Source organism: Borostomias antarcticus (assembly GCF_949987555.1).
Source record: "Borostomias antarcticus genome assembly, chromosome: 23".
Lineage (NCBI taxonomy): Eukaryota > Metazoa > Chordata > Actinopteri > Stomiiformes > Stomiidae > Borostomias > Borostomias antarcticus.
The window spans coordinates 15,512,296-15,524,649 of NC_140256.1; the positions used below are offsets into that span (position 1 = coordinate 15,512,296).

The 12,354-nt window shown below is 47.7% G+C and overlaps 1 protein-coding gene and 1 pseudogene across 2 annotated transcripts; both read right to left on the reverse strand.

The window, feature by feature from the left end:
• Window positions 1–2,927, reverse strand: LOC311324419 (peroxiredoxin-like 2C; the record flags this gene model as incomplete). The annotated part of the gene is made up of 6 exons (XM_084456875.1): window positions 1–131; window positions 400–534; window positions 707–812; window positions 908–961; window positions 1,090–1,158; window positions 2,880–2,927. The coding sequence occupies 6 exons, from the start codon at window positions 2,925–2,927 to the stop codon at window positions 1–3; spliced, it is 543 nt and encodes a 180-aa protein (XP_084313001.1).
• A 5,430-nt stretch (window positions 2,928–8,357) lies between these two features.
• Window positions 8,358–11,001, reverse strand: LOC311324420 (peroxiredoxin-like 2C; annotated as a pseudogene). The gene is made up of 6 exons: window positions 10,945–11,001; window positions 9,404–9,472; window positions 9,222–9,275; window positions 9,021–9,126; window positions 8,758–8,892; window positions 8,358–8,488 (listed from the first exon to the last, which is right to left on the reverse strand). The product of its transcript is annotated as a peroxiredoxin-like 2C (transcript).
• Between the last annotated feature and the right edge of the window lie 1,353 nt (window positions 11,002–12,354).

Genomic DNA, 12,354 nt, shown 5'->3' on the forward strand with positions numbered 1-12,354 from the left:
CTACACATGGATTATCCTTGGCCTGGCGCTGAGGTCCACAGTCCGCTGCACTCCGGCCATCTGTAGTAGCCAGGGGATGGGCATGTGGTCCAGACGGTTCAGGTCCAAATGGGCAAAATGCACCTCAGAGCCTGCGGAGCGAGAGACAGCCAGTCACAGCACAGCCAACCACGCCGCTCACTCACACTCTGCTTCGCTCACACAGAACGTGAGCCTGTGGAACCAGGACGGTCGTACGAGTCAGAGAGGAACAGCACCAGCACAGGGAGCAGAGGAGAGGTCAGCAGTCTGACCAATGACCTTGCACTGGCACACTGTGACATTTTTGGAGAATTGCTCGTTGCACACTTATCGTACACAACTTTGCGAATGGCATAATCACTTGTAGTAAGGCATTACCTGGGCCTGCTATGAGCCCCCCCCCTTGTTGAAGGGGGTCTCCTTGGAAGTCGAACGCTTGACTGGTCATGGCCCTCCACATGCTCTTCATATGGCCCACCAACATGCCTGACTTCACATGAGGGCTTGGGTTGGCTAAACACACACACATACACACACACACACACGCACACACACGCACACACACACACGCACACACACACACACAATGTATAAATGTGTAACCATAATTACATTGTTACAGTATAGTGGTACACAGCACACATTTGTGTGTGTAGTAGTCACAATTAAGTGCTGACTTTTTCACCTGATTCCACAAATACATCCCCTCGTCGCATGCCAAGCTTTTTGTGAATGCATCTCTCTGGGTCCACATAGATTTCATGAGGGTATCCCGTCAGTGAGCAGAACTGCTGCAAGACATCAGGCAAGGCACCATTAAAGGGATATGACACCCAAAATAACAAACAGGAAAATAAATAACTGAGCTGTTGCAAATATGAGATACCTCTATATGGCGATGGGCAGATTGTCCAATCACAATCAGTCTGATGCCAGCTTCCTGGATAAAGACATCAGAGGTAGGATCACTTCATAATGGGAGCAAGATTAACAGCCTTTTATTAATAATTATCTTTCCCCAACCTCTATGTCCAGGTGCCATATGGTCCCCAAAATGCATGTGCTCACCTCCAAAACCTCCCGAGGTATTCTGCTCAAGTCATCCACATATTCCTTACAAGTATAGCACAAGAAATTCTGTTGAAAGAGAGTAATTGATTTTACTCCTTAAATTCTCTTAAAGCCTTGCTATTAACCTGACGCACCAGATCTGTGTAGAGAAAAATAATATAAGCTTGCAAGATCAGGATGGTCTAAGGCTAATTAGGGGCCTCAGTTCTTTCCCCCTACTATTCTCACTACACATGAACAGCTGCACCTCCAGCCATCAGTCCATGAAGCTCTTGAAGTTAGCAGACGACACGCCCCTCATAGGACTCATCTCTATGGGGACGAGTCCGCCTGCAGGTGGGAGAATGAGCAGCTGCTGTCCTGGTGCAGCTGGAACAACCTGGAGCTCAACGCTCTAAAGACAGTGGGAATGGTGGACGACTTCAGGAAGAACTCAGCTCCACTCTGACTCTGACTATGATGGTTCAATTCTACACCTCCATCATCGAGTCCATCCTCACGTCTCCATCACCACCTGGTTCCCCACCGCTACAGTCAAGGACCAGAGTAATTAACGGTGGGTGATCGGGGGGGGGGGGAGAAGGTGATCGGCTGCGCCCTGCCCTCCCTCCAGGCCCCGCCCCCCTCCAGACCCCGCCCTCCCTCCAGACCCCGCCCCCATCGAGGCCCCGCCCTCCCCCAGGCCCCGCCCTCCCCCAGGCCCCACCCTCCCTCCAGGCCCCGCCCCCATCCAGGCCCCGCCCTCCCTCTAAGCTCTGCATGGCCCTTTTCGAATCCAGCTCCTCTTCCCTCGCCCTATGCACTCCCCCTCGGTTTGCGCGTTCACGCGGAGGCCGCGCCATATTAAGTGCCATCCGAAACCAATTAGCGCCGAGTGAGGGTGGCTTATAACACCCTCGGTAGCGAGTCTGCACCGATGCAGGCTCGATTCACACGTGCAGCTGTCTTTATTGTCCGAAATGGAAAATGCGCCGTACAAATGTAAGTTCCTCACAAATTATACGACATTTGCATTGTATTTCGCATCAAATTCCGTTCTCCAGTTCAGAAAACGCTAGATTATGTTCATTTGATTGTAATGTAAAGTGGTGGCTGGTGGATATTTACCAGGACTGTTGTTCAGACTAAACAGCTGATCAAACTGAGAAACTGAAAAGTTGTCCACAAAAAAAACGAAACAGCACTAAAGAAGCTTGGGAGTAAGTTTTTTCATAGGTTTAGTCCATGAATGGCCTGCCACTCACCACAAAACACATCTTTTTACACGTAATGTAGACACTCAACCAACAGGCAACATTTCAGTGAGATATAGACCAAGTGATTTGTCTTTAGATAAATGCATCTTCTTCCAAACATTAAGCAAAGTTTCACTTGTTCCATTGGCAGATTTCACTGATTAGGCCTACAACCAAAAACACCTTAATGTTTAAGATTCTTTGAAAGAAGATTAATTGTGTGATTGTATCCCATTACTAGGACTTGATAAATGATGTGTAGGCCTACTTGGTAAGATGTGGAGTGGTTGGAGGGGCCACACAGCACTCATTCTGACCAAAACATTTTAACCATCTTCCCGGACATATTTCTTAACAGCTTCATCATAAAAGAAATGAACCTGGAGGGTCAGGCAAGTCCAAAACAGGCCTCAAAGAAATGGGTGAATTTAAAGAAGTACACAGTAAATGTGTTTCACATAACATGAATATAGCCTTCTAGATGCTGCAGAGATCTCATGCCTCTGTTTGTTTTAGGAGCTGAGAGCTCCACCAACTGGCTCTGGGACTGACCAGGGAGAAGAAACCCCTGCTACTTGGAGCTTCTATGATGGCATGCATGAGGCAGTGAAGTCAAAACAATCTTTGACTCCACCTGTCCTCATTGCCTCATGCATGTCGAACCCCACCATCAAGGCCAGTCCAGATCCATCTTCCCTCCCGGGCACATCCAGGTCCAATCCACTGCCCCTCCCAGGCACATCCACGTCTGATCAACCATCCATCCCAGACACATCCACGTCTGATCAACCATCCCTCCCAGACACATCCACGTCTGATCAACCATCCCTCCCAGACACATCCACGTCTGATCAACCATCCCTCCCAGACACATCCACATCTGATCAACCATCCCTCCCAGACACATCCAGGGCCTCCTCACTTGAACCCCCCCTCCCCTGCCAAAAAAGACGGGGGTCCATTGATGGGGATTAATCATTTTCAGTTGTGATCGGTGATGCCCAATTTTCAGTTTTCAATATTATTTTATTTTCAATAAATAAGAATTGTGGCAATCCCTGTGTATCATTTACAGAATCTGGAGACAAATATGTGCAATCTCTGGTTGTCATATTAGTGGTATAGTCTGCAATCTAAACTAGCCTATACTTCAGACCACAGGTGAACACAGCTCTGGAAAGGATGAGATCACAGCAACATCCTGGTTTACTATGTATGGTTTACTATTTATAGATGTTTTTGAGTAAGTGAACTTTCTATATACTACTTTTCCCCAAAATTTAGAATGTCAGACACTATTTGCAGAAAATGACAAGAGGACAAACACAGGTTCATACAGCCAGCTTGTGCAATTTTTATGGGCTTGTTTTAATAAACTGTATAGCAACTTTCAACACAAGAATTGCAGCCCAAAGTGCTTCATAACAGTGAAGATGAAATGAGCATAACATCAGGACAAACAAAATCAGGCCTGCTTTGTTTTAATGCAAATAAAAACAAAAATACAAACAAAGAATATACTATTAGCCTACAAATAATCGTGCTGAAGCAGCTGCGGTGGAAAAATGACAATTATTTTATTGACAATAGTCCTAATAATAATAATAATAATAATAATAATGAATAAGGGTAACGGTGAAATGAATAGGTAATAGTTCTTAAAATGATGTATAAATATAATTGAATGCCTTGGCCATATTGTAATTTGGATATTTCCACTTAGGACCTAGGTAGGCTATCTGATATAAGCAATCCTCATAAGCTGTAGCAAGGAAGATACGAACAATGCCTCTGCAGCTGCAAAGTGCTGTTGACGCGAAACCATGGTAACCGTTGTGGTTTGTGTTTCCTGTTTCCGCTGGAGTGAGGGGAGTGCGTCCCTAAGGTTTTTATACCCTACACCCTAATCAAGGGAACTACATTCAGCTGTGAGGGGACTACAAAACGGAGTGCACTCGGTGACTGAGTGCGAGTGGGGAGGGACTGGATTCAGAAAGGGCCCATGATTTCAGGGCGATGAAGTGGGCCAGAAAGATCATGGCCGACCCCTCCCACCCGGGCTATGGCCTCTTCACACCGCCCCCCTCTGGCAGGAGGCTGCGGTCCTCACAGACTAAAACTGTCCGACACATGAACAGCCTTTTCCCCTCGGCCATCAGCCTCATCAACAAGGCTCCCCTCTGACTCTCTTCCCTCTGACTCTCCCCTCTGACTCTCTCCCCTCTGACTCTCTCCCCTCTGACTCTCTCCCCTCTGACTCTCTCCCCTCTGACTCTCTCCCCTCTGACTCTCTCTCCTCTGACTCTCTCCCCTCTGACTCTCTCCCCCGCCCCCTGCATCTTTGCACTATACTGACTACTGCACTCACTCTTTTGTAGTCCAATTGCACTGCTAGTTTTGCACTGTGTTTGTACCTGCACTGTCCTGTCCTGTCCTTGCACTTGTCCATTATTGTATTGTTGTAAAGCACCACAGTGTTTAAAAAAAGATTATCCTATTTAGGCTATATATTGTACAAATGGCAACAAATGAATTCTGATTCTGACCTGGTCCTAGATCTGTGATTGGAGGCTGCAGGCAAAGCCGCAAAAAGTAAGTAAGTAAGTAGGCAAATATTCATTGGCTCTACTCAAAAGTGAATCATCCAGTTCATAACCTGCTAGAGATTATCGTGACTACTGTATGTTACTATATTTATAAATTCAGAATTATTGCTTATGCTTTCATAAGGATGAAAGATGGAACATGAGGTCACTTTGTCCCTGTAGGAAAATAAATTGTATTAGAAAAAATATTGTAGGTAAAGGTGAGGTACTGTATGTTTGTTGTGACCAAAAATCGGAAAAAAAAATCAGACAAATAAAGCCACAGTGTGGTGTGTTAGTTCCGAAAGGGAACGTTTTTGGTGACAAAAACAAATTCATCTCACATTATCCAACTGGGTGCACCCCACAGATAGAACACACACCATAATATTCTAATATTATGAGAAAAGGAACTAGAATGTCATGAAGATTCTAGAGATGATGTCACAGCTTTCTCCTATGACATAATAATTGTTGCCATAACAATGACAACAAACCATAGGTCTTTGGAACATTCTGAAGATTCATAACACAAACCTCACCAAAGTGCAGACACTATTGAATTTCCTCTGAACTTTTGTGACTTCCCCGATGGCTTTTGGCCGTTTAAAGATTCTCATTGCAGCTGCTCTCTTAGTGGCACTGATCAAGACTGAGCCTCCAGATATTGAGGCCTTCAGAGACGCCTTGATGCCTCCTATGGTCCCTAAACAATGGGCTGCTACTCCACCGGTTAGAGTGGACCAGGTCTTCATCACCCTCCACTTTGACTTCCTGGACTTCTCCACCTTCACTGAAACATCCCTGGCCCAGGAGACTGAGCTCAGAAGCTCTGAGGAAGAAGCAGTGATGGAGACCCTGCCCGTCTCCTCCAGCAGGACCAGGGCTCTGGGCGCTGGGACACAGATGGACACCAGCATGTTCTGGGACCTCTCAGCTAAGGCCTTGGATGGAATATCCTCTGTTGTGGGAGGACCGGCCCTAGCAGCAATCTGCTGTCTTCTGGGAGGAATCGGCCTGCTCTTTGGGATTACCATCAGGGCAGTCCTCCAGGTAGACTGGGCACCATGGAAGGGCTTTGAGGACCCAGGGGGGGCAGACAAGGCAATGGGAGGAGATGGATGATTAAACATTGCAGTAAATTAATTCCTTAATACTAGTTGTGTCCTCTCCTCAGGTTAAAAGCAGAGTGGACCAGGGACTGGGACAGGACAGAATGACGGACCAGAAGAGCAATACTTGTGTTGCTGAAAGCCCACTGGTGCCACGCCTTCAGCGCTGCCCGAACAAGAGAGCCAGACAGTCAAAGAGGAGGGGCCGAGGGGCCTGATGATGACCATGTGACCACCAGCCCTTCAGCTGCAGGGAAGACCAGCATGACTGTGTCTCTCACTAAGGGAGACTGCAAATTAGAAATAAACAGCATATTTTATTGGCAAAAAAGATTTGCGGTCTGTACTTCAATCAGGAATCATTTGAGGCCCCATCAGCCAACACATAAACAAGTGATATTGCCTATATCAAAAGATGAGGAATTTAAAATGAAATGCACAAGCCAAAAAGATTAATTCGGACTACTCCTTCTTTCCTTCACAGTTACCTCTATAATCTAATCTATACCTCTAATATCTGCACCGGGATTCTATAGCAGTGCCACAATCACCATGTGCTGTGTGCATCACTAAGGGGATGAAAAGAGCATTAAACCAAATGAATGGGATAATCCTAATCCTTATACCCGCTTCTCTGGCGTTTTCCCGCCATGAACTAAACCCTGATATGGGTAGCCTAATACACTACACAACATAAAGAACTGATATGCTGTTATTGAATGATGACAAGTGAGCTAAATCTGTTCTAAAGCATACATGTTTGTATATGGTGATGATGATACACTTCTACACCTCCATCATGGAGTCCCTCCTCACCTCCTCCATCACCACCTGGTTCTTCACCGCCACAGACAAGGCTCAACTGAGTATCATCCGCTCTGCTCAGAGGGTGATTGGCTGCAACCAGCCTCATAAACAAGGCCATGCTAGACTACGGATAGTCAACTGCCAAATTGGGAACCTTATAATATCTAGCTGCATACCTAGGACTGTAATGGGGAAATAATGAGTGCTGATAAGATATTATTAGGATAAGATATTATTAGGATAAGATATTGTAAGGATAAGATATTGTAAGGATAAGATATTGTAAGGATAAGCAATAACTACAATTCCAATGTCCATGTACTTGTTACATATGGTGAAATAAACGTTCTGTTCTATTCTATTCACGGCCCGTGTCCCCCTCTGACTCCCCCCTCTGACTCTCTTCCCTCTGACTCCCCCCTCTGACTCTCTCCCTTCTGAATCCCCCCTCTGATTCTCTCCCTTCTGACTCTCTCCCTTCTGAATCCCCCCTCTGACTCTCTCCCTTCTGACTCCCCCCTCTGACTCTCTCCCTTCTGACTCCCCCCTCTGACTCTCTCCCTTCTGACTTCCCCCTCTGACTCTCTCCCTTCTGACTCCCCCCTCTGACTCTCTCCCTTCTGACTCCCCCCATCTGACTCTCTCCCTTCTGACTCCCCCCATCTGAATCCCCCCTCTGACTCTCTCCCTTCTGAATCCCCCCTCTGACTCTCTCCCTTCTGACTCCCCCCATCTGACTCCCCCCCTCTTACTCTCCCCTCTGACTCTCTCCTCTGACTCTCTCCGGTCGCCTCCTCTCGCCTTTGCGCTTCATTCTCACTTTATGCATGCATCGCGAACATTCCCAAATCGAGTGGCGAGATCTCCGGTCTGCAGTGCGGAATGTCCGAGCTTTTCAGAGCATTAATTCGACATCCTTGGGTTGTTGTGCTGGCGTGTCATCCGAGGGACAGCTGTATTCCAGGGCAGCAGTTTTTCCAATGGTGACGTTGAGCAGGGCAAGTTCTGATCCTCTGTGACGTAGCCTAATGGTTCGGCCACCCCTCTGCTTCTACTTCACTGCAAAAACATTCTATTTGCCTCCGATTAAAGCAAGTCGCGTCTGCATGACAAATATAGTGACGATGACTGAATTTGCATCTTGCCTATGCAGGCTCCCGAACAATCCGAGATATGAAACTTTATTTACAATATCAGTTATGGACAATGGCATACACATCAGTATGGCAAATCAGCAGATTACATCATTATATTCCAAAAGCCGCCAATGGTCACAAAGTCAACATAAGCAGTCTAGTCCTGCAGTATTACCCCAAATAGTCCTAAACTGGATCCCGATTCACGTCCACTACCGTGTCACTCCCATCCCAGCCGTAGACCTGTAATGTGTTCTGTGATGCCAAGTCTACGCTACCCTACTTTGCCAAGCAAGACAGACCATAACAACAAAGATGGCGAGAGCCGAGGCACACTGCTATTGATGCCGGCCAGGGGCGGGGGGCAGCTTGGCATGGGCTACAAGCGGGCTACACATGGATTATCCTTGGCCTGGCGCTGAGGTCCACAGTCCGCTGCACTCCGGCCATCTGTAGGAGCCAGGGGATGGGCATGTGGTCCAGACGGTTCAGGTCCAAATGGGCAAAATGCACCTCAGAGCCTGCGGAGCGAGAGACAGCCAGTCACAGCACAGCCAACCACACCGCTCACTCACACTCTGCTTCGCTCACACAGAACGTGAGCCTGTGGAACCAGGACGGTCGTACGAGTCAGAGAGGAACAGCACCAGCACAGGGAGCAGAGGAGAGGTCAGCAGTCTGACCAATGACCTTGCACAGCACAAGCTGTGACATTTTTGGATAATTGCTCGTTGCACACTTATCGTACACAGCTTTGCGAATGGCATAATCACTTGTAGTAAGGCATTACCTGGGCCTGCTATGAGGGCCCCCCCTTGTTGAAGGGGGTCTCCTTGGAAGTCGAACACTTGACTGGTCATGGCCCTCCACATGCTCTTCATATGGCCCACCAACATGCCTGACTTCACATGAGGGCTTGGGTTGGCTAAACACACACACATACACACACACACAATGTATAAATGTGTAACCATAATTACATTGTTACAGTATAGTGGTTCACAGCACACATTTGTGTGTGTAGTAGTCACAATTAAGTGCTGACTTTTTCACCTGATTCCACAAATACATCCCCTCGTCGCATGCCAAGCTTTTTGTGAATGCATCTCTCTGGGTCCACATAGATTTCATGAGGGTATCCCGTCAGTGAGCAGAACTGCTGCAAGACATCAGGCAAGGCACCATTAAAGGGATATGACACCCAAAATAACAAACAGGATAATAAATAACTGAGCTGTTGCAAATATGAGATACCTCTATATGGCGATGGGCAGATTGTCCAATCACAATCAGTCTGATGCCAGCTTCCTGGATAAAGACATCAGAGGTAGGATCACTTCATAATGGGAGCAAGATTAACAGCCTTTTATTAATAATTATCTTTCCCCAACCTCTATGTCCAGGTGCCATATGGTCCCCAAAATGCATGTGCTCACCTACAAAACCTTCCGAGGTATTCTGCTCAAGTCATCCACATATTCCTTACAAGTAAAGCACAAGAAATTCTGTTGAAAGAGATTAATTGATTTTACTCCTTAAATTCTCTTAAAGCCTTGCTATTAACCTGACGCACCAGATCTGTGTAGAGAAAAATAATATAAGCTTGCAAGATCAGGATGGTCTAAGGCTAATTAGGGGCCTCAGTTCTTTCCCCCTACTAGTCTCACTACACATGAACAGCTGCACCTCCAGCCATCAGTCCATGAAGCTCTTGAAGTTAGCAGACGACACCCCCCTCATAGGACTCATCTCTATGGGGACGAGTCCGCCTGCAGGTGGGAGAATGAGCAGCTGCTGTCCTGGTGCAGCTGGAACAACCTGGAGCTCAACGCTCTAAAGACAGTGGGAATGGTGGACGACTTCAGGAAGAACTCAGCTCCACTCTGACTCTGACTATAGCTGAATCCCAAATCGCGCACTTAGGCGAAAGTGCAGAGCACTCGCGGCCTTGTGGCCTTACATGCGCGTTCCCGCTAAGTCCACAAGGGCTCAGGGTAGTTCCAAAACGGAATCGCTAGGTCCACAAGTGCGCCACGCCGCCATTTTGCGCACTTTAACCGCACTTACCGAAAGTCCGCAATTTCACGGACTTAGGAGCAGAAAATACCCACAGCCCACCGCGTCTCATGTGACACAGTGCTTGAGTGCATCCGAGTCATGATCCCAGTGCATCACACATAAATGATGACATTTGCAGATAACACAACATTTATCTTCAAATCCACATGCTGCAAACATATCCCACCCAACATAATTTTTTAATTATTATTAAATTAAAACAGACGTCAATCGGTCAATTTGCAGAGCTGAAGGGAGCGTCAGAGCAGCCTCTGCGTCGGAGGAACGCGGCAGCCAATGAAAACGAAGTGGGAGGGGCATTGAGCGAAACTGGAAGTGCTGTCCCATTTAATTCACGGCCCTGCACCCTCTGGCCCTTCCAGCTGACGTCAATTAAGTGTTCAGGCCTCAGGCCACAAGTGCGAGGGGCCGCAAGTGCGGTTTGCGCACTCAGATTGGGATTCAGCTTTTGTTGGTTCAATTCTACACCTCCATCATCGAGTCCATCCTCACGTCTCCATCACCACCTGGTTCCCCACCGCTACAGTCAAGGACCAGAGTAATTAACGGTGGGTGATCGGGGGGGGGGGGGAGAAGGTGATCGGCTGCGCCCTGCCCTCCATCCAGGCCCCGCCCCCCTCCAGACCCCGACCTCCCTCCAGGCCCCGCCCCCATCCAGGCCCCGCCCTCCCCCAGGCCCCGCCCTCCCTCCAGGCCCCGCCCCCTCCAGGCCCCGCCCTCCCCCAGGCCCCACCCTCCCTCCAGGCCCCGCCCCCATCCAGGCCCCGCCCTCCCTCTAAGCTCTGCATGATTTAAGGGCGCTGAAGCGGGCCAGAAAGATCATGGCCGACCCCTCCCACCCGGGCTATGGCCTCTTCACACCGCCCCCCTCTGGCAGGAGGCTGCGGTCCTCACAGACTAAAACTGTCCGACACAGGAACAGCCTTTTCCCCTCGGCCATCAGCCTCATCAACATGGCTCCCCTCTGACTCTCTCCCCTCTGACTCTCCCCTCTGACTCTCTCCCCTCTGACTCTCTCCCCTCTGACTCTCTCTCCTTTGACTCTCTCCCCTCTGACTCTCTCCCCCGCCCCCTGCATCTTTGCACTATACTGACTACTGCACTCACTCTTTTGTAGTCCAATTGCACTGCTAGTTTTGCACTGTGTTTGTATCTTGCACTGTCCTGTCCTGTCCTTGCACTTGTCCATTATTGTATTGTTGTAAAGCACCACAGTGTTTAAAAAAAAAAATCCAATTTAGGCTATATATAGTACAAATGGCAACAAATGAATTCTGATTCTGACCTGGTCCTAGATCTGTGATTGGAGGCTGCAGGCAATGCCGCAAAAAGTAAGTAAGTAAGTAGGCAAATATTCATTGGCTCTACTCAAAAGTGAATCATCCAGTTCATAACCTGCTAGAGATTATCATGACTACTGTATGTTACTATATTTATAAATTCAGCATTATTGCTTATGCTTTCATAAGGATGAAAGATGGAACATGAGGTCACTTTGTCCCTGTAGGAAAATAAATTGTATTAGAAAAAATATTGTAGGTAAAGGTGAGGTACTGTATGTTTGTTGTGACCAAAAATAGAAAAAAAAAATCAGACAAATAAAGCCACAGTGTGGTGTGTTAGTTCCGAAAGGGAATGTTTTTGGTGACAAAAACAAATTCATCTCACATTATCCAACTGGGTGCACCCCACAGATAGAACACACACCATAATATTCTAATATGATGAGAAAAGGAACTAGAATGTCATGAAGATTCTAGAGATGATGTCACAGCTTTCTCCTATGACATAATAATTGTTGCCATAACAATGACAACAAACCATAGGTCTTTGGAACATTCTGAAGATTCATAACACAAACCTCACCAAAGTGCAGACACTATTGAATTTCCTCTGAACTTTTATGACTTCCCCGATGGCTTTTGGCCGTTTAAAGATTCTCATTGCAGCTGCTCTCTTAGTGGCACTGATCAAGACTGAGCCTCCAGATATTGAGGCCTTCAGAGACGCCTTGATGCCTCCTATGGTCCCTAAACAATGGGCTGCTACTCCACCGGTTAGAGTGGACCGGGTCTTCATCACCCTCCACTTTGACTTCCTGGACTTCTCCACCTTCACTGAAACATCCCTGGCCCAGGAGACTGAGCTCAGAAGCTCTGAGGAAGAAGCAATGATGGAGACCCTGCCCGTCTCCTCCAGCAGGACCAGGGCTCTGGGCGCTGGGACACAGATGGACACCAGCATGTTCTGGGACCTCTCAGCTAAGGCCTTGGATGGAATATCCTCTGTTGTGGGAGGATCGGCCCTA